We start from the raw sequence: 23,382 nt of genomic DNA, 5'->3' as shown, positions 1-23,382 counted from the left end.
ACAGCACACATGCAAATATACGTGCGCTGCCTTCCATTAAAACTGACATTAACTGGACTGTTTTTTTCTGTAATTTAGTCTTTTTGCATGCATGAAATTAAAAGCTCAAACAGGGATCAAAGTATAACAGCAGAAATCTGCAGGAATATCACTTTGTGTCATTAATGGGTTCAGATTGGACACATTCTGCCTTTGTGTCCTCTCATTATGCAGCCGCATTAATCCGCGTGAAGAGTTGCTTTTTTTGTTCTCAGTGCAGCTTTTAAGACCTGAGTGGCACCTTTGGTACCGTATCTAACAATAAACTTTGATTTCCTTTGTCTGTAGGATTTAAAATGTTCTTTTAAGTCACCTTTTATGCTTTGCGTGCATGCATGAGACGTCTGAATTCATGCACCTTCAAAGGGTAATTGCATATTAAGTGCTGGACAAGCTTATTTGTGATTATCATCAAGGTTTGAATTGTATATTTTCTGCAAAGGCTCGGATTTCCTCTTTGACAGACAGGAGAGAATCAGTCGGACGTAACAATGGAGTGTCACCTCTCCGCTCAGCCTACCTATACCGCCTTTAATACGGGATAAAAACCCGCCACATCTGGGTATCACTTTCATTGTATTAGCCAGCTGATCCCTGACATCAGTTTATGAGTCTGTAATCTTCTGCCTCACACAATAGCGGACTAAACCATTTAACCCCATTGGGAGGGGAGCCATGATACAGGAGAGAAAAGGGAAACACGGCGCTACGCTAAAAAAGGCCGTCTTGCCAGATACACCCTCTAAGCTCCCTAAGACTTGCCCTGGTTTGGGAGAATACACACACATGCACACACACAGGCCTCTGCCCCTCCCCCTTCTCTTTTTCCATCTTTGTCTCTCTAGCGAATTCAATTTTGTCTTCTCCAAGCGACAGCTTAAATGCAGACAATCTTATCAGTGGCTGTGCAAGCAGTGAGCGACGTGATTGAAACACCCCTGAAGTATTTCCAATGCAGACAAACCTTTCAGGAGTCTTAATTGTGTGTGTGATTTTTTTGATTTTTTTTCCCCTCTCGGTCAAACACACACGCACAAACACACAAAGACGCACAAATATTAGCAGCACACCTTCCCCGCCTCGATCTTCAGCAGCCTCCTCCTCCTCCTCACCCAGTTGTCACGCCATGCAGCAGCTGAAGACAATAATGCTGCATGACACCTGATCACAGCTTTAATGGAGAGAGGCTGTTGTCAAGGGTTTAGTGTTTTTGCTCCAGTTTATGTATTGGTTAAAGAAAATACAATGAAAAAAATAGCAAGAAGCTACCAAAAAATTAATTTCTGATTGAATAAATCCAAATCTGCTGCACAAACAAACACAGGATATCTTTTTTGCAGCGATATTTTGGAGAAATTCAGCCATTGTTGGCCTGTTCACGGTCCTTGTTTGAAATGGTGGCTAAGGTGGTGTCTGTTTGTCCTCTAGTCTTACATGGAGGACCACTTGAAGAACAAAAACCGTCTGGAGCGTGAGTGGGAGGCCCTGTGCTCTTACCAGGCAGAGCCCAGCACCTGCAGCGTGGGGCAGGGCGAGCAGAACACCAAGAGGAACCGCTCGGAGGCCGTCGTCGTGTGTAAGTGCATTCGAATAGTTCATTACTTTTGTTGTCTATGTTTTTATCTGTGTTAACTATGTTCCCACTATTTAATAGGCCACTAGCTCCATCATTGTTTGTGAGCGGATGTTTGAAAGAGCTACATTCAAGCAGTTGGGTAAACAAGGCCAAGCTACACTGTAAAAACAAACAAGTCGTATTAATGTGTCAATTTTCCTGAACTAATTTTGCTGGGAAAGTTTTCTTTCCACTGCAAATCAACTTTCTTTGTGACTTCTCGGAGATACAATTCACCAAAGACAAAGGGCATGCTATATGCTAACTAAAATAATCATACTGGGTTACAAGTTATGTTAGAAAAATACCTGGTTCAGCTTCTAACATCCAATGTGTTCGAGCCAAGAAGCTACGTCAGAGTAAACAACAGCGCCTCTGTTGTGACCTTTCTTTGGTTTGGTTAAGATTATATTTTAACAAAACCACCCAAACAACCGTTCTCCTGTTTTAATGAGGCTTACACTTACATCCTGTTAGAAAAGTTACATTTCTACCCAGCCAGTATTTAAACCAGAGGTTTGGTTAGAACGCTTTAATTACATGTAACTTACTTTACTTTACTATAATAACTGGGCTACCTTGATCTACCCTGAAATGCACAAATAACAATGAAGATATTTTGCCGACTCATGTAGCTTTAGCTTTAGTATTTTAGCATGTGTCCATCAAGCTTATATTTAGGACCCCTTTACAGATTTTTAAAAGAATGAATGAGATAGAAAAATGTAAAAGTCAGCTGATGACTGTGTTGTCAAGCATTTACGGAATATTAGCGTTAGCTTTAGCTTACATTAGCTAGCTACAGCCGTTAAAACAAGCTAATGAAAGTTGTCTTTTCAAGCAACAAAATCCATTATAGTCTAGAAATGGACGGTTTACTTCTGTATGTAATGTAAAAGCAGTGGTTTCATTAATAACTGCTCATTTGTGTTGGTAAATGTGGCCCATTTACATCGTTTGCTGTGTGTCTTATAAGAAGGGAAAGCTTGACAGCCATAGCAACAGAAATTTGGGTGGGGGCGGAGCTTAGCAAACTGTCATTTAGTCATGTCTCTGCTGGTTAAGTTATCACTCTTAGAAGCAACTTAATTATATTTTCCCCAATCAGCCTCTTATTTAAAGGACATACAATGTTCTGTCAACGTTATAAACTGCTCTTCTCAAGTTAAAGTAGGCGGGGCTTACTCAGACACAGTGATGTCACGTAGTTCCATGAGCCAATCAGGATTTCGCAACATTTGAATCACAATCTGATGAACTTTGATGATGAAACCACAGCTTGAGAGCCGCGTTGAAGAAGGATTTTTGACTGGAAACTTGTATTTATCATCTTAAATGATCCCTAAAAGTGTCTTTTAAAACTTTAATGTCCGCTTGTTTAAAAATGAATAAAAGCAAACGATTTAAGGCCAACTTTTCAAGGGCTTAAACTCGGTGTTCAGTGGAACCAGATTATATGAATCTTGCAACAGTTTCACTTGTTTCAGGAAGGAAAGGACTTCTTAGACTCCTTTAGATCAAATATTTTATTATTATTTCACTTCCTCATTGAGGGTGGAGCCATTCAGGCCTTCAGAATAGTGAGTAAGTATGATGAAAGTGTAGTGAAATTGCAGCTCAGACACCCTTTTCTGTCTTATATTCCTCTGCTGCTGCTCAAAACTCTGTTGTTATTGTGTTGGGAGGAATAATGTTGGGAAAAGTATGTGATGAATTATGCATCTCCATTACAGACGATCACTCCAGGATCACCTTGAAAGCAGAGAATAACCACTGCAACTCAGATTACATCAATGCAAGTCCAATCGTGAGTATTGTTTATTCATTATGGCTCTACGATGTGGTTCATATCTGTCGTCTCTGAAGCCTTTCTGTACCACGAGCACCTGTTGGGCTCTGATTTTACTTTGAGATAAAAGAAGTTTCAAAGGACTTGTCATTGATCCAGCGGCATTGATGTTCTTTTGCACTCCATGCTGGGAGCTTCAGTGGACTCGGTGTGTCTCGCTAAATCACATCGCTGCTTTCACTGCTTTTCAAAATGGCCGCACCCTGGAGACAGCCCTTTTTTCATCCGCACTAAAAAAGAATTATTTTTGATTAAACAAATGTATCCCCATCACAAATCCAGAAAGGCCTCAGTGTTGGAGAGGGCTGAGGGTTTTTTTTAGTGTTTTTCCCCAAAACATTGCCAGTCATGATTTCCCCTGAGGCGGCTGAAAAGGGATTCCATCAAAGGGAACAGGAAACTATGCATTTCAAATACAGTGCCAAAAATTCTGAGGAGATAGATGAGGGGGGGCACGCAGCTGCACTAAAAGCCTATTACTCTTCAGAAACAAACAATGGAGACTTCTAGATGCTCTATTTATTCCTCCATTTTCTCTAATGGCATATTCATAGAGGTTTTTAGCGTATTTAAACAGTGCTGTAGCGCCACATTTGCCGTCTTTCAGAATAATATTATAATAAACATAATCAGTCTGGGGAAGAAGTCAGAAGAAAAACAGATTGGTGCGTTAGAAAGGGCGCATAAAGCAAAGTTTTGGTGCAAAAAAAACACAGCATCTAGGAACACAAACGGATGCTGGAGATGGGTGAAGTAATGGCGGATGCAGTGGTGTGTGGATGAAAGGACAGTAATTACACCACAAAAGGGACCCCTGGCTGAGCCCAGCAAAACTGTGATAATTATGTCTGTCAATGCGGCTTCTTCCTCCTCATTAGCTTCAGGGGCAGCGGCCTATGAGTAAATAATCTGTCGCTCCTTTCTGGGAATGCGGGGTCATGGAGGCAAAGGGAAGCAGCTCCCTGCGAAGAAGAGGGTGACACACACACACGCAGGGAGAGGCTGGGATAATGGGTAATGCTTGACCACAAATAATGCACGCGCTCCCAGAGGTGCAACATCGTTAGCATGAGGAATGGTTTCGAAAAGTGTGGTCAAAGCCGGGCGCCTTTGTCTTTTCTGGCCTTTTTTACAAAGTGAAACGCTGTGTGGCTTTCCCCATTTTCGCACCTGTCCTCCTCCTGTGCTTTTATTTTGAAACTATCTGAGATAAACTCAAGCTGGGCGTTTAGCTTCCCAGCTCTCTATCTTACATAAACACAGCATCAAGGCGCTACAGCGAGATGTAAAAGTAGAGACGCTTCTCCAGGAACAGATATTCGCGCGAGCTATTTCAGAACGAGCTATTTTACTTCAAACCAAAGAGCACTTTCTTGCCGTTTTGTTGTACTCTATCTTCTCCCCACAATGGCGAGGGGAGGACAGCTGAAACGCAGGACAACTCTTTCATGTCTGCGCTTTAGTATTCATGCGGGGATGTCGACGCACAGCTTCGGCATGTCTGTGTCCTTGAGATTGGCTAAACGGAGTGGCAGCACCAGCGTTCGGCACCACCCTTTCATTTCTGTGGGGGAGATGGGTTTTTTTTTTTCTTTCTCTTTTTTTACAAACCCGCGAGAGGAATTTCAACCAGGAAGGATGAAGGGGAAATGGAACAACACGGTTATACCTAATTGAAGTACAACAGTTGGTAATGAACAACGTTTATGTGTCCTTTTGGAACATTTCTTCAATAAAAAGGCGGAAAATGTTTTCCTATTTCAGGCGGCGCTTGTGTAGGTGTATTTAAAGCACATTTTCAGTCACTCGTGCTTCACTTCTGCCCCTTAATGATCATTTAGTTTCAACTACAATACCCACAATGACATCTCATAGACAGCCCTTTTTTCAGATTATCTCGCCATAAATTATAACATCATGAATATAAGCAACTCCTAACCTGTGGGGAATCTGCATCATTAGGTGTTTTAGTGCTTAACTAAGCAAAAAAACCTTCAAAATAAAATCATTTTACAGCACTAAGGATGATTTGTCCCCTTAAAACGAGGCTGACTTTTTAATTAGATCACAGTTTGGACTTAAAAGAGAAATAATTTTGTCTTTTTAATCCGACATAAAAAGAAACTAAATGACAAAGAGATAACTAAAGACAGAAATTGATTTTGGACTTAAGTACAAGTTAATCGGCCAGAGCATTAAAGAATTAATCCTGTTGTCGAGCTTCTTAAACGTGAGGAGAGAAAAGCATTATGGTAATATGAAAGCCATGAAGACATGCTCTGTAATTAAGGTCTAGAAGCTTGACGAAGTGGTCAAAGAGAAAACACACGAAGAAAAGTAGATGTTTAACATCTGAGCTCATGTTTGGTGTCCTTTGGTTTAAGCTCATAATGAACGAAAAGGCCGTTAAGTACGACCCTGTAGCTTACTGTCACAGGGTTTCACGATGTTATACACAGAGATGTTTCCCTCACTAAGTGATTCTCTGTTGCATTAAAGAGATGTACTGAAAAAAATAACCTCCGTCAAAGCTGGTGTTCTCTTTAATCGATAGAAGCAATAATATTTGAAATTGGCGCCATAGCTGTGGAGAAAGTTGTAGAAACAGCTTGTGGTGTCTCTCATTCTACATTCCTACAACACCCAGCGTGCATTGCGCCCCTCAAGACGCTGGAGTGAAATACTACCGTCGCTGCAGGCAATGAATCCGAAATTACGATGATAATATACCAGTGGATCGTCTAAAAATCGTCAGGTCTGCAGTCTACATTTCAAACCTGACGATTTTGAATGAGACATGACATCAGAGGCGGGCGTCCTAGATTAAGGAAGTGTAGTTTAGCGAGCTCTCTGGCCTCCCCCAGACAAAGCATTTTACGTAGTCTGGCAGAGGTTTTCCAGCGCCCATTGGAGAAGCAGATAGCGTCCTTCAAATGCACAGAGTGAAATTGTATTTTTATTCTTCCATTATGGCATTAGCTCCCAAAATAGCATGATAGGACTGAGGTTGAAAATCAGCAAACAGAAAAATAGGGCCCTGTTTAAGCGAGTGATCCATCATTGTGGCGCCACACAAACATAAAAAATGCACTGATATGAACCCTCTCATTTCTTTCCCTGTAAAATGTGTCAACACCTTTCTGTTGATGCATCTCACACTCGAGGGCGTGCATAAAAATTACATTCAGTAAACGTGATCATTGATTTTTTTTGTGGGGGTGGATGGGCGACACAGCCGACACCTACTCAATCAAGCCTCAATCACATCCCTCAAATCAAGCCCCCCCTGTGTCATTATGCCCCACCTCAGCGTTCAACCCCCTCCTTCACATCAGCCGCCTGCAGGCTTTAAAGTCCCAACAGGATATCATCGTTCACACAGAGGCACGTCAAAAGTAAAGAAAACCTTCCTTAATGATGAGGAAATGAATGGGAAACTATTGACAGAATAACAATGAACCCTGGTTTATTCTGAATACTACGATAAATTCGTATGTTATGCAAACATGTTCTTTAAAGGGGGGGTATTATGCTAATTTCAAGCTTCATATTTCACTCTGTGATACCTGTGGAGTAGCTTAGCATAATTTACAGTTAACAAAACTCTAATACAGCCTCTGCCTGAAACGAGTCTCAGTCAGCTCTGTCCCTTTAAGAAACCCTGCCCCTACAAGCCAGCTTTCTTCTGATTGGCCAGCTCTCTGACGCTGAGAAACCTGGGGATTACTCCCACATACTTTTACCTACAGATGTGAAACTTCACCCACGTTTAGTCTGGACATCCAACATTGTAACATTATATACATGTCTTAAAATGTGAAGCAGCATAATACCCCCTCTTTAAAGAGACTGATTTTAACCTCCACTCCAATTTAGTCACACAAAACCCACTGAAAACAGTCAGATCTTGAGCACAGAAGGGAAAGCGATGAAAGTACTAAGAGTGGCGAGTTTAAAGAGCCTGAATCAATGGATAAAAGCAGACAGCAGAAGCAAATGCTTTCTGCTCTCCTTCCTGCATCCAGTTGGAGGCTTTGATGGAAGTCTTTTACTCAGACTGTATGTTTTCATCCGCCTGTCTCCCGCCCAAACACTGTGTCACACTCTGCTCCCTCTCTCCCAGATGGACCATGACCCCCGCAACCCGACTTACATCTCCTCGCAGGGCCCACTTCCCTCCACCGTGGCGGACTTCTGGCAGGTAAAACTCATCTCAATTCACTCCGGTCTTCCATTTCTCAGCGTTACTTTCCTCCAAAGACGGGCTGCACTCCGTCTGACCCTGTAGTTTCATCTGATTTACCACTTCCTGTTTTACTCTGATGTCTTCTTCTTGGTCCTTGCTTCTAAACCACTATTGTGCTTTTAGCAACAGTGGAAATTCCTACAGTGAGATCAATTAATTAACCTCAGTTTGAGCATCTCATTTACTACCATTACCATTCATCCTCGAGCTAAGCATTCGATTGTCCTGAAAATATCTATCTTCACAAACGCTGAAGGCCCTTTAAGAACACTCAGCGCTGTGCGGAGTATTTCCAGAATCGTCAAAGACTCTTCTCATCATCTAGATGAAAAAATAGTCCTTCTGGTGCATGAAAAACAACTCAAGTTGTGACTGCATTTTATAATCCAGATTATCAACACAATGAATATTCTTGTTCCTTTTTGGAAAACATGCGCAAAATATTAACCCTTAAAACCCATTTGCTGCTATATATGTAGATAATGGCACCCCTTCTTCTCTGAGTCATAACTCAGTAAAATATGGACACAAATATATGATGCACATATTTTTAGATTCAGTTTGACTCACACTTTCAGAGCACTTCATAATCTCTGAAGTTAATCCAAAATAAATCTACATACATCCGTTTGAAAATGGAGGAAAGTAAAACGCTTTATAGCTCCAGAACTTCATGGAAAAAATCATCAATTTTTTAAAGATTTCTTCAACATCAAAGTAATCCAGTAATAGTTGTCGGGTTTGGCACATCAATGGGTACATCGCAAAAAGGAATTAGTAATAGCTAATTCGGCATAGTTTTTATAGTGCTAATTAACTATATTGAACACAGACAGAGGCTAAAAAACAGGGCTCAAGTTGTAGCCCAAAGCACTTATAAATGGCACCATTACGTCCTACTTCCTGTTTGTATCCCCAAAGCATTATGGGAGCTATAGTTCCAAAGCTTAGGGCAAGGTAATTCCCAAAGTAGAGGTAAGACAAAGTATGATTTTTTCATTTTAGGGAACTTTTATGCTTCGCTCTGTAACTGAAATGTAATGGTTATATAATATTATATAAGAGGCACAAACAGAGGCTGGAAGTAATGGTGCCTCCACTGTTCCCACTCATCAATAAAACAGTGTCACTAGCTGAATATGTACTACAAAACTGCAGCTTGTCCTTGTATCTCGCACTCGAGTTATGCACACCCCCAGGAAGTCTAATATTACCCGTAATAATGCTGATGTTTGCTCATATTTGCTCTGCTCATCGTGCTATTTGCATTCATTCCCCCCGTCCATAAATGTCACACGAACCTGCCATTAATCAGCGCATATAGGCTGTTGTAAAACATGTCGTCTTGCGTGGAGGTATGCCTTAAATGATGCATGCTTGCCAAATGGCGTTCTTATGTGTTAATAGGACAGCACTGTAGTAATTAGTGGGCCCATCACCTCCATATGGTGAAGTGAGTCTACTCGCCGTGACCAGGATGTGTAAGTGTGAAGCATAAATCGTGGCAGACCAGCTGGCCTGCACTCTGCACTCTGCTTCTTGTACTGAACGGAGACTCATTTTGAATCATTATCATAGTGCTGACTTTGTGGTACAGACGTTTTTACCAGGGGAAGGGGGGCTACACTAAATTTGGACTGGTTCTGCAGACCAAAAGAACTTCAGTTTTAGTTGTTAAACCAGGAAACCAGCTCTGTCTGGTCGTGGTGTTCAAATTCATTAAAAAGAAAAGACAAATTCTGTTGCTATTATGTTAAAAGTGCGGCGTAATTGGCTACACTGGCTCAAACAGGAATGAAAGGAGTGATTTTTCCTGTATTGAATTTGTGAATTTGAAAGTCCCTCAAATGAAACAGTTGATAATTATCTCTGAGTCAATTTGCTTGTTAGTCTGCCAACTTTTTCCGTGCCAGGTGCATAAATAAACATCCATTATCTAATAAAATGTGCTATTTAGCCATTAACTCTAAATCTTTTCCAATTGAACAGAAAATAATGGAAAATTAGACCCAGATTGACTGACACAATGAACATCGGTTGTGTGTCTGGGAATAAGAAGTAGCCATTCATTATTCAACATGGTTAACCTTGGATTGGGGCAGGAGGGGGAAAAAAGAGAAACACTCTTTCCTCCCATTAAAAGTAAACAAACAGGGGAAACACTGGCACTCTCATGCAAATGGACCGTGCAGGAGGCAAATCTTTCTGCTCCGTCCTATCTAATCCACACCAGCCCCCAGGCTGCGCTCTGAAAGGCGGCTCTGCTCTAATCCTCCACTCCTTATTCCTCCATCCCTTCATCCTGCGCTCCTCCATCCGCTTCCATCCCCAGCTATTACCTTAGCTCTGCTGGGCCTTGCTGTCCTCATCCAAATGCAATGCAAAAAAAAACAAGAAGCCAATCAGCATCTTATGTCATTTTCAGGCTCCTTTGTATCCCATTGTCTTTGATATAAACGACTTATAAGAGGTGAATGTTTTTGAAGCCATTATCACATTAATAAACACACCGATGTCGGGTTTTTACAAGCTGAAAATGGGGAGCACATTTGTTCTCACCACCTGCAAATATTTGCCGAACCTCACAAGACTAAATGGTTTATATTCCCCCTTATTATCACCTTGCCTAATCTCATCACATTTTGGCACATTTGGCGCAGTTGGCGTGTAATGTGTCCACTGGGCCGGATCACAGAAGCTTGTGATTAGTGTATAGTCAAGGCCATTGTGTTTTTATAGCAATCATAAAAGCCGCGTTTCCTCCTCATTTTCCTAATGGCTGCCGTGGGCCTGTATTTTTTCCCAAGGACACATTAGATTGTGATAAGATGAAATGGAGCAGTAGATGTTGTGATCTCGCTCAGACGACAGAGAGGTGGGCGACACGTGACGCGCCCTCCTGCTGCTCGAGCCAACATTTATCATTTGTCGCACGCGGAGAGGTGACATTTATTCATACTTCCTGGACCAGGATTAAGAAATCAATTTCAGTCTAACACAGGGCTGCCATGTCATGCTAATGTGCAATATGCTGCTCCTAGTGGCACAGTTCAGCTACATATTAGTGCCATTGTGATGTCACACGGGGCTGATGGGTTCGAGGGATGTCTGACTTTTTTTTCGTCTTGTGTGTAGATGGTGTGGGAGAGCGGCTGTGTCGTCATCGTCATGTTGACCCCGCTGTCTGAAAATGGGGTGAAGCAGTGTCATCACTACTGGCCTGATGAGGGCTCTGATGTCTACCACATCTACGAGGTACGTCAGTGAGAGATGAAAAACATATCGTCTCCTTTTAGTCCTGTCAAGCCGTACAGATAGTTTTGGTTTTATGTGCTTTTGGTTATGAGATTTCTGTCTCTTCCCCAATACAATAAAGGTAGAATGAATTTTATCTGTTGTGCTCACAGCGCTGCAAAATGACAACAACAGCATCTTGTCCTTTCAGGAAAAAAGTCTGTAATTTAGAGACTTTACCGTGGGCAGATTTCATTTAAACCACTTTCTACCAAATAAAATAGTCCCTTTGAAAGCTGTTGAGCAACAAGGACACTTACTTACTTCGGACTCCAAAAGCCAAATTAATTCACTGAAAGATTTGTTTTATACTGTCTCAAAACTGTTTGTGCGGCTCGTCTCAGAATTAAATATTCCCCAAATTCACACTCACACATTGTTCTCTGATGCCATGCTCAGGGTGGGAAGTTAAGATGCTGTTTGAATGCTATTCTGCTGTGTTTTAAGTTACAAATCCTGTAAATGTTGCAAATGTGACAAATCTTTATCATTTTACCCTTTCCCAACTGATAAACAACTAAAAAGACAATGGAAAGTAAAAATGGAGACAGACATAAAGCCATTTTTCAAGCTAAAACAACATATTTCATAACCCCATTAGCTAATGTAGACCAACAGCTAACATTACCATGGCAAATTCTAGAAACCATTACTCATTGATAGTATTACATGGTACAAATTCTTGGCTAGCGGTAAAGTTGGCTAGAAACAGATAGAATGCTAACAGAATGCAAACTTATGTCAGTAGCAAATAACCAATTCACAAACTAACATTCATTCGTCTTTGACAGTCATGACACAATATCCTAGCTAACTAAAACATTTGCTGTGAACAGCTTGAATGTTAACCGACATACACAACATAAATTCTTAGCTAACAGTAAAGTTATCTCGGAACAGGTATAATGCTAACGGAATGCTAGCTGTCAGCAGCACTTAGCCTATTCCTAACTAGCATTCCTCTTTGACAGTATTACATGACACATGAATAGGTTGAATGCTAACAGTAGGCAGCTGTTGTAAAATAGTAGCATTCAACCAATTCCTTGCTAACACTTTGATAGTCTTACTAATTCTTGGCTAACAGTAAGGTTAGCCAGGAACAGGTAGAAATCTTGGAAAGCTAGCTCTTGTCATAGCATTCAACCAATTCCTAACTAACACTTTGACAGTTTGAATGCTAAATGTAGGCAGCTGTTGTCAAATAGTAGCATTTTAATTATTTGCTAACATTACTCTCTCATATTGTTACATTATGTAAATTCTTAGCTAACTGTAAAGTTATCTCGGAACAGGTATAATGGTAACAGAAAGCTAGTTGTTGTTAGTAGCAGTCAGGCTATTCCTAACTTACATTCCTCCTTGACCGTATTATATGACTCAAATTCCTAGCTAACTGTTACGTTAGCTATGAATAGGTGGAATGCTAAATGTAGGCAGCCATTTTCAACTAGTAGCATTCAACCAAATCTTTGCAAACAATACTCTTTCATAGTATTACATGATACTAATTCTTGGCTATCGGTAAAGTTAGCTAGGCACAGGTGCTAATGGAAATCTGTTGTCAATAGCATTCAACCAATTCCTAACCAACATTCCTCTTTGACAGGATTACATGACATTATTCCTAGCTAACATTTGCTACGAATAGGTAGAATGCTAACAGTAGGCTAGCTGTTGTCTTACAGTAGCTAATAGGTTAACAAATATGTTGTTTTCAATGCAATCTATTATTCCCACAATGACGAAAGATGATGATATTCAGTTTTTAATTCTCAAGTTGTTTAACTAAATCACATCCCATCTCACCTCATGAAGTTGTAAAACATGCAAACCCTAAAAATATGAGTTCATATCTGTGATTACAGTCTGTTGTGTAACAATTGGATTGTTTCAATGACAACCATTTCAATGACAACTTTAGTCATTGAATATAAAAAGAGGAATTCTGTAAGAGAAAATGTAGATCCTCCTCCTCGCTGTTCCTTTCTGAACAAAAAAGACTTTCAAAGAGTCCATGAAACCTAAAGAAATGCTTATGAAGGGAAACCAGACGTATTTGCATGGTAAGGATTAAGGCAGAAAATGTGTATTTTGTTCACTAAGTTTGGTGAACAAGCCTTTTTGTCCAGTGAGGATGCTAAAGCTACATCAAGTTTATCCCTCCAGGTTTTTGTTGTTGGTTTTCCTTCGTAAAACAGATTAACTAAACATCATCCTTTTTCTATACTTAGGTCAACTTGGTGTCAGAGCACATCTGGTGTGAGGACTTCCTGGTGCGCAGCTTCTACCTGAAGAACCTGATGACCAACGAGACACGCACTGTTACGCAGTTCCACTTCCTATCGTGGATGGACCGCGGGATCCCCACCTCAGCCAGGACCCTGTTAGACTTCCGCAGGTAGAGAGAGAGCAGATCCTTCTGGCTGGGCCTTCGCAGATTTCAGATTGATTTCCACCTTTACAACTGGCCTTTATCCTGAGCTTGTTCTTAATCGCCTTCCTTTATACTCTGTACTCTCTGGTCCGTCTCCCTTTTGCCCCTTCTGCCTTCTGGTGTCCTGGAGAACGGTTGTTCTAATAAGGACTGTGTTTCTCTACTATCCCCTTTCATCCTGGGCCTATTTCCCTCACCTCCCTCCAGCACATGTGATGCAGCAAATTAACAGCCCCACACTGCCTGGCTTGGCTTGGGAAGAAAAAGAAAAGATAAAAAAAGCCCCACCTAATTCAAACACCCAATTAAATGAGAGCTGTCTCACTTAAAACATGGGAGAGGCGGGGAGCGAGTGACTGAATAACCTCACTCTGTTCTCCATATAATGCGTTCTGGCAGAAGAGCGGCAAAAGCTCCTCTGGGAGAACCCAGGAGGGATCGGAAAAGCCCTCCAAATGAGAATAGATGCATCTGATTTGTGGTTGGAAGTCTGTCCCTTTGGTTTGTAATGCAGATGAGAGGAAAAAGGAGGATGTGCAGCGTTATCTTGTCACCCCTTTGCTGCATTTCTTTCTCAAATTAAACTGGGTGTAGCTTGTAGTCAGATTTATTTTGACATTGGTGTGCAGGTTTGAGCTGTGTTCCTTTTCCTTTGCTGTTCAGACGTCTAGATTGCCTTGATGTACGTCCTGTTATTGGGGATCTAAAGCTCTCTGATCATGTGATTCAGGAGGTCTCACATCCACTCGATGTCACGGTTTTCACGGTTTCGGCCAACTCGGTATTTTTGCGGTTGCCAGTGTCATTTTTGTGATGTTGCAGCTAGTAATATGAGCCCAGTTGCATAGTCACAAAAGTGATCATTGGAAACTGTGTCTCCTCAGCCAGGCCTGTGCACAAACTGTCTCTCTCTCACTCCTGACTCTCTGCCTCCCCTCTCCTCCTCCTCACTGCTCCTCCCTCTGGCCTGCATGGGAACTCTGACCATCTCTGTATGCTTTAACTGAGGACATACGCTGATTATTGTCATACTTCTAAGGGCATTTAATTTGGTTTAAAAGCAACAAAAGGACATATGATACACGATGAAACACGCCTCCTTCAAAATAAGAGGTGGTTTTATCTCATATTTATATTAAGCTGTGTTAGATGCATGCATTTCAGTGATATAGCCAAGCTCTCAGTCCCCACATCATAGCAGAAAGAAATCCCAAAGCTCATACAGACATCAAATAGAGCGCACCTGTGCTTTGAAGTACAAGTACACATGCTAAAGCAGGTCGCAGTCGCTGTTCTTAAGGTGCAAATACATAAGGAACTCCACAAATACATGCATAGAAGAAGCTCTTAGTGATCAGAAGTTGTACACGGACAGAAAGCAGCATTATTTAATGTAAAATATGTATATAATATGTATAAATATGTTTGATAAATAGATTATGTTTTAGTAAGCTAGTCAACATATAATGTATTTATAAGCTAAAGCACGGTAGAGTGGTAGAAGTACTACAGTAGTAGTAGTAGGTGCATGTTAGAGTGAATAACACAGTATTTTATTTGTTGTTTGATGACAGGTTTTAATAATAAGAACAAGATGGAAGTGTTACTGATTTAAAACATGGTAGAAAAATCACTCGAAAGCTGCGAGGAACTCCAGACATGATGAAACACTCAGACATTTAGTTTTCATTTTGCCGTTGAAAGGTGAAAATCGGGGGGGAAATGGAGAGTCCTGGAAGCTCTCGGTGTAGTCAGTTTCCATGGCAACAGCGGGGTGTGAAAAGGCTTGTTGGCCTTCACCGCGCCTGTGGTGTGTAACATTCATAATTGGCTGGGGTTAATGCGTCGGCGGTCGGCAATCACAACATCACACCGCCACATCCATCAGCCCACATGTCACAGTGACGCCGTTTGAAATGATGCTCAATTTATTTAGGTGGTGCGACACAGATTTCTCCCCCCCCCTCCCCCGCCTTACCCACCCTTTCAAATTAAAGTGATTGACTGACAGGAGGGAGCATCTCTCTGGATGCTGTTTGGTCTTTTGATTATCGCTGTCGTTAATTTCAGTCCCTCATGAGTCACATTTTGTTTAATTATCTGTGTTATCATTCAGCAGAAATAATCTTGCTTTGTTTCCAGGCTGTGACGTAGCAGCCTTTGCTTTTAAGACAACTCGCCGCCAAGCCCGCAATAACATCCAATTTTCTCTCTTTTTTTAATTTCAGAAAGGTTAACAAGTGCTACCGGGGTCGATCATGCCCGATAATTGTCCACTGCAGGCAAGTATGACTATTTGAATGTGGGATTGTTTGTCGGAGCTTTTATTTTGAAGGGGAGAGGCCGTTTATTGTCCATTTAGTCTGTCTGATGTTTACTCCACTCCTTGTGCCTTTATGGAAATAATGTGGCACAGAGACACTTCCATTTCCCATTTGGTCGAGTTAGTTAACTGGCCTTGATTGGTTTGTGTGAAACACCAGGTATCTGTCTGACCACTTTTTAATAGTCACATCCTGTTAAGTCATGCGTGGGGGCAAAGCAGCCCGCGCTCCCTCTGAGGGGAGCTGCACCGACCGAGTGCCTAGCAGTGGATTAATGAAGCGCCGGTGCTCAGGCCGCTCTCCTGTTTTATTGGCCTTGCCTTTATTAGAGAGATGTGCACGCCTTGTTTGCAATTAACATGCAGAGCCGCTGAATGGCCGGCGGGCACAAAGGGAGGCTTTTCATAAGACTATCTCTGGAGTAATGGAAAAGCAAGGCTCTCCAAAAGCTGTTCTCGAACCGCCCCTGGCCTCTCAACCTCTCCTCTGCTCCTGAGGTGCATTCATTTAAAAGCCTTTGTCCCTAGTGCGCCTCAGAAACCCTTCCCCTCTCCCCCAATAGTCTCAAGACCACACATGTACTCGTGTGCAAAGGTTTAACATTTATTGGAACATGAAATATTCAGATCTGTTCAGGTGTTTTTATAAGAATATGAAGGATTATTATGGGTTTTTGCTTTTAACGATTGTATCTGCTATTTTAGCTTTAAAGAAGGAGCCGTGTGTATCTGTATGCATGAACTCATTTGTATTTAGAAATTCTCCTCAGCTGATGCAAATGTAAATGAGCAATTTGTCTCCTTATAAGAAAAACACTCTGAGATTAAAGCCTCACTCTGCCACCTTAATGATCTCCATCTCTCTCTCTCTCTCTCTGACTCTCTGCAGCGACGGAGCCGGCAGGAGCGGGACTTACATTCTGATTGACATGGTCCTCAATAGGATGGCTAAAGGTAACGATCAATGGTTTCCCTTTCACTCTTTCTGTGCGCGTTCAAGAGTTACCCTGGCAACTCCAAAGCCTCTAGTTTTCCACAGAGGGTCTTGGGGACGCATTAGAGGGTGACTTTCTGAGGCCTGGAGAGGCAGCGACAGAGACAGAGGCGGACGTGGAGGGGAGCTGGAGGAGTGGAGAGAGGGGAACAAAGAGACGAGAGAAATGGAAAAGAAACGTTTCTGCACATTATTAGTTTTCTATTCAGGCGGCCGTCACACCATGCTGACCTGCATCACACCTCCAACGTGAATTTAGATAGCACATGCATGGAAATGAAATGTTTAAAGGGAAAATCAGAATTTATAAATGTTCCTCCAACGGTTTGAATCAATATTTAATATTAAATTATTTTTTATATCATATTATTATTTTATTATTCTTAATAATCCATATATTTTGCACCATACTTTATCCTTTTAAAGTCTCCTATTCGTCGTGTTTTTCACAAATATAAACTAAACTGATATCTGCAGAATGTTGAAAATCCAGACATTCAGCCGCTTTTATTTTCTGTAGTTTGTATTTGTCATTTGTTGCTAGTTTGAAAAAAAACTACAGTCTCTGAATGTTGACAAAGAAATAGCAATGAATAACAGTAAGTTGGCGCCATTATTGATGTCTGCTGGAGGACATTATTATCCAGAAGTCGAAGAAAAGATCTTTGAGTGGGTGTATCATAACATGTGAAACAGGAAGAGTTTGAAGGTAGATTTGTCTCTGAGTTTTAAACTACTGCTGCAAGGAAAACTCTTGTTTTTAGCTGAATCTAGATGTTGTATTTAAGAGAGAGTAAGCTCAGTTTGGATAAATAAACTAGAGCCCGACTGATGTGGGAGTATCAAAACCGATACTGATTTTAGAGGGGAAAAAATTAACAGATTACCGATATAGCTACCAATATCGTGACCGATATAGTGACCAATATTGTGAACAAATCTGATTCTTCATCAAATACCTTCATTAAAGAATATGAAATAATGTTTACTTATAAGCCCTAATCAGAAAAACATACCAGCCGATACTGAGATATCTGTAACAGGCCAATATCGGCCCAATATCGGCCAACCAGTATATCGGTCAAACTGCATTACAAAATAAGCAGCATACAAGTGTCCCTGTTTTGCATACAAACACATTCAGATGTTGATCTCTATTGTTATCGTCTTCTAAAGCCTTCCTTACGTCGACTTAAAGCCTCCATAACTTAGCCTGCCCTCTGCCCTCTGCCCTTTGACCCCTGCCCTTTCCGCCCCGACTCCCTGCATGCCCTCCTCCTGCGCTCCCAGCCCCATCAGAGCAGGTTAGGAAGACTCTCCGCCTCTCATTGCAGACCTTCAGTTTGCTTTCTGTAAAACAGTAATAAGGCTGACCCATGCTGACGGCGCCGCTGTCGGCGGTGATGAAAGGTGCCACCCGCTCTCTTTTTAACCTTTTGTTTCCTGCTGCAGAATCGAATGTATAAAATGAACGTAATCTCACCCTCCAAAGAGCCTCTCTTCAGCTTTACTTTGGAATCCAGCCCTTCTGAGACATGAAAGTCTTGTCGGAGCACTGGAGCACTTTGAGTGCTAAGTCCAGCTGCATTAAATCCCTCTTCCTCCCTCTCTCTCCCTCGTCCACACACTTTTTGCTCTATCTCTTTTGCTTCACTTTCAAAAACATCTTGAGAGTTCAGGGGCTCTCTGCGGCTTTCTTCTGCCTTTTTCTCCAAAATGAGCTTCGGCGTACTCGCTTGAAAACCATAAATGTGAAAGAAGAATAAGATTTCAGGATTAACATCACACATTTTTCGCAGCCAAACAAGATTTAACTCAACAGCAGCTGATCGCTGATGAAGGCGAGCAACTGTTGCGTCGGTTAATCATCAGTGCGGCTGCTGCACAGGCTTTTAATAAGAGTTTGTTTATCCTCACACGCACTGGATGATATTGTTGCTTCAAAGACTTTACAGTCGGACATAATTTCAACCAATTTCTGAACAAGATTCTGACTGAGAATCTGTGTTTTTTGAACGCTTATAGCACATTTCCCAGACCCCCAAAAAACATCCTCCTGCATATTTTATCGAGAAACAGCTCGTGGCTCTGGTCCAAGTCTTTCGAGGGATGAATGTAATAATTTTCAATCGCAGCGCTGTTCCAAAGGGAGCGCAGCATAAAGAGAGATTGACAGATGTGAGCTGGATTACTCCGCTGCTTTGAACTCAGTCCAATTTTCGGTCTGTTGCAGGTGCTAAAGAGATTGATATTGCCGCTACCCTGGAGCACTTGAGAGACCAGAGAGCTGGCATGGTCCAGACAAAGGTAAGGTCCCCGGCTTTGAGTTGGAGAGGTGGGGGGGGGGGGGGGAGGGAGGAGGAGAGGGGAGGAGGGGTTGCAGTCATTCAAACAGACGATTGTCTACTTCATGTGCACAGGATCAGGGGGAATGATGTGGTAATTGATAACTGCGTCTGGATTAGACAAACATTGTGGAGGATAATAACTCGCAGTTCCACATTTATCACAAGGCACAGAAGGAGGCTGACCAGGAGTATTTTCTTGGTGAAACTGCAGCAGTTTAAGATTTTATTTACATTTATATCACTTTAAAAACATCTTTTATTAATCCTGGAGTGCTAAATGCACTTTCTTTTTAATGTTACATGATGCTAATCTCTAACTCAATTAAAGTGACAGTGACGTAGATGTGCACATAGGGGTTTTTCATGATTAATTAATCTTTAAAATGTGATAGAAATAGTGACAAATGCTAAATAACAAGTCTTTAACACCATTTATCACTATAAAGCTGCAGATTCTAACATTTAAGAAGCTATAAAAGGCTGGTTTTTTTCAATATGTTTGACTTTGTTGTTAACTTTTATTTCCTGTTCATTAATTTAACCTGCACAGGACTGCAGATTTCATTACTCCTATCTCATCTGTGCAGCTGCTCTGACTCTGTAGTCTCTACAGTTTACATCACAGTGGACCTCGTTACATTTAGGAAACAGTTTAGGGTGTGAATGCAAATATTATATTGTGTTTTTCTCTTGTAATTTAAAGGAATAACACTGATGATAATAAAAGCAAACCTCCTGCAGAACTGGGTGATCATATTTACGGAGGCTACATGCTAACAGACTCCACTGCTCCTCGATGCTTCATTAACGCCGCCTCTCTTCTTCTCTTCTGACAAGTCTAAGTGAAATTACGCTGCAATAATGTTGATTCCACTTTCTGGCTTCGTGCTGCCTCTACACATGTAATGAGGGATGACATTTAGAGGAAGGTTTCACGGATTGGACAAGCAATTATCTTTATTTTAATTTTTGGATGGAGCCCTTAAAAAAAAGGAGCATTGAAGTCTTTTCCTCCTTTTGACAACATAAACGTGCAGTAATTACAGCATGTGTGACCGCTTTTCTTCCTCTCTTTAACACCGGTGTCTGATGTGTGCAGCAGAGATTGATCTCCCCCTAGTGGTGGAAACGTGAACAGCACAAACTAGTCTTTTTTTAACACAGACTTTAAACCCGACATGGGATTAGATTCAGGCACATCTAACTTTGATATAAGTGGATGTTCTTGTATATTTTCTGCCCCCTCACAACATCAGAGGACGTAAAAATAGAGAACCTAATCACTCCTGGTAATCTCCACTGCAAAGCGACTCCTCCGTATCGATCGAGCCTATCCTCGGGCCAGACTACGGCAGGCTGTGTGTTGACACATCTGAAGACTCCTACGTACCTTCTCTCTGAGAGAGGACCCCGTGGCCTGCAGCCTGGGGAGAGCAGAGGAATATAAAAACACCAGGTCCACGGGGCAAACATCAATCAGCCCCCTTTTGTGCTCCTCGGGGAAAACCGCGAGTCGGATTCACAAAAACACACACACACACACACACGAGCGGAAAAACACACAGAAGTGAGTGACTCAAAAGCTTTATTTTAAGACACACCTGGCTGGATCGATGGCGGGTGCACTCCTGAGTTGAAAGCTCAGGGAGCGGTTCACCTTCACCTGCAGTCTGTGGCCAAATGCATCGTGGGTAGGGTCAGGGGAGGAAGAAGAGGGGGAGTAGGAGTAGCAGCTGCCAATCACTCTGTAATGACATTCCTGACACCTGAACACACACTGAAACACTCCCTCTCCTCTCCCTTCTCTCTCCCTCCCTCCATCTTTCTCCTTCAGGAGCAGTTTGAGTTTGCGCTGACAGCCGTGGCAGAGGAGGTGAACGCCATCCTGAAAGCGCTCCCCCAGTGAAAGACATACAACCCACCCACCCCCTTCCACACCTTCTCCTGGCTCGCTGAGCACCGGTTTCCTCTGCCCACTCAAGACCGACATCTCCCTCTCCCTCTCCCTCTCTGCCCTCCTCTCCTCCTCGCTCTGTTTCTCTCCTCTGTCTCTGCCTCCTCTTCACCTCTATATATACTCTATACTTATGAATGTCGTGCCAGATATCTCACCTGGATCCATATTCGCAAAACGCTTCCTCAGAGTGCGACCGCTGATCTGGGATCAGCTCTCCCGCTGCGGGACTTTTTGTCAATATGGAGCCGGATCTTCTATAACTGTAATGTTGTTCCTGAACATACCGTTCTAGTGCCACAGACGAGCTGTTTACGTGATGTCAAGTGAAGACTTTTTGTTCCAAAATCAGTTAGAGGAAAAAATACAGGCGCTTAGAAAATGACTTCAAGGCAAATTTGACACAAACTGTAGTAGAGCTACAAGTTAGGATTTTTGAATGAATGATACATATGAGGATTATTGTAACGCTTTATATTAAGGTCCTTGTAATAAGTGTTAGTTAATAGGTAATAAAGAGCTTATAAGTCCTTATAAGATGCTTATTAACATTAGATATATGTTATGTATCGTTAGAAGCACTTTAATGTATAAACATCTTACGAGCGATAATAAAACATTCGTCCGGTCTGAATCAAACAACCAATCACAGTTAGCTTTCCACCTCACCGGTCAATCGCAGCGACTCTGTACAAACTAGCGTCACCCAGCTTCTACTTGACTTGTGTCAGCAGCGCACGCAGAGGTTGTGTCAGTCAGAAGCTATGGCAGCTTCCCGGTAAACTTCCTTTATCTCCTTCGCCGACATATACCGCTGAAGAAGCAAAAAGAGTGAAGACGATGGAGGAGAAAAAAAGCTACAAAGAGAGCCCGAGATAAAAAGAGAGATCAGTGAGGGGCTGAAGAGCCGTGCTGAGATGGCCCTGTTCCTTCTTGACAGGTAACGGTAGCTCTCACGGTAACACCTAGAGGTAAAAAGGTGGTCCACACCAAGAATCATAACTATAATGATAACTTGAACATTTTGCAGCAATAACGTGTATTTTTTGGAATAAACAGCCTCGTGCGCGTGCATGTTTGGTGTAGCAGAGCAGAATGTTTTTTACATCGGATAGTTCATGTTGCTTACTGCCACTTTAATGTTAAAAAGCATCTTATAAACACTTATAAGGGTCTTATTATCTTTGAACTAATGCTTATTAAAAGGACCTTAATATAAAGCGTTACCGGGTTATTCTTTTAATTTGTCTTAGTGAAAAAATATCTCTCAGAGGTCAAATTAATGTCTTCAGTGTGCTTATTTATCAAATTTATACTCTTAAAATCTTAATATATATTCAATTTTATGGCATTTATGACAAAGAAAAGCAGCATTAGTCATATTGGAGAAGCTGGAACAAGAGAGCAGGAGGCATTTTTGTGTATTAAATTGACTTCCTGTCACAGCCTCATCTATAGTACTTTAAAAACACTGACCTGTAAAGATCCTAATACTGTACAGATTACATCCTCTGAATGAATCGACGTATGGACACATACAGCACAGCGTTCTTGGAAATAAACCCCTCACATGTTCCTCCCCCTCTGTGATCTGAATCAAACACTATATATATCCTCAGCATCACATGTTGAAGTGTGTGTGTTGTTGTATTTTGGGGTCCGGATGTCTCACTCCTTCGGAAATTCTGAATCCTAAAAAAAAACCGAAAAAAAAAAACCTCACTTGTCATGATTCATGCAACATTTCAGGTGTTTTTATTTTTACTCTCACTGACACGTTTTACACCATGACATCATCTGTTAATATTAAATGTAATAGAAATATAACGACTGAAATAGTTCCTATATCGAGATATTTAAGCAGATTATATTGGGATTACATTTGTTGTCATCCATCACTGTTACATTGTGATATTTTGTGCAACATGACAGATGATTCCCTCTATGTGGAGACAATGAATGACTTTATGAATCCCTATATAGTGATATATGAAATGTATACTGAGAGCCTCAATGAGAACTATATATTTTGTGTGACAGTAACATCCAGGTTGATAATAAATCAGAAGAGATTATACCGCTGTGTCGTCTTCATGTCCTTTCTGACACGCTAACATGTAGCGGAGAGGTGTTTGATTGAGCGGTGCAGCCTCGGTGAAGTCACAGAGAAGAGAGGCACCGAGCTCCCTGAGGGTTTCTGTGTGTGAGAGAGAGACTCGCAGGTTCGTTCAGATGAAGTGTTTGGTTCACCGGTTTCTGTCAGTGGAGAAAGTGGTCGGATTT

The 23,382-nt window shown here is 41.7% G+C and overlaps 1 protein-coding gene across 1 annotated transcript in view; it reads left to right on the top strand.

The window, feature by feature from the left end:
• Nucleotides 1–23,176, top strand: part of ptprn2 (protein tyrosine phosphatase receptor type N2) — a 137,689-nt gene extending 114,513 nt beyond the window's left edge. The window contains exons 14-22 of the mRNA XM_069667372.1: nt 1,468–1,615; nt 3,388–3,461; nt 7,627–7,704; nt 10,885–11,004; nt 13,278–13,444; nt 15,709–15,762; nt 16,693–16,757; nt 19,031–19,104; nt 20,980–23,176. Coding sequence (XP_069523473.1) covers nt 1,468–1,615; nt 3,388–3,461; nt 7,627–7,704; nt 10,885–11,004; nt 13,278–13,444; nt 15,709–15,762; nt 16,693–16,757; nt 19,031–19,104; nt 20,980–21,051 — 852 coding nt within the window. The 3' untranslated portion in view covers nt 21,052–23,176. The remainder of the gene's footprint in view (nt 1–1,467; nt 1,616–3,387; nt 3,462–7,626; nt 7,705–10,884; nt 11,005–13,277; nt 13,445–15,708; nt 15,763–16,692; nt 16,758–19,030; nt 19,105–20,979) is intronic.
• The last annotated feature ends 206 nt before the right edge of the window (nt 23,177–23,382 follow it).

Source organism: Semicossyphus pulcher, unplaced genomic scaffold, assembly GCF_022749685.1.
Source record: "Semicossyphus pulcher isolate SPU_LCO1_2020_fin unplaced genomic scaffold, fSemPul1.0.p SCAF_18, whole genome shotgun sequence".
Lineage (NCBI taxonomy): Eukaryota > Metazoa > Chordata > Actinopteri > Labriformes > Labridae > Semicossyphus > Semicossyphus pulcher.
The sequence above is the reverse complement of the archived record's forward strand: the minus strand, read 5'-3'. Positions and strand labels throughout refer to the sequence as shown.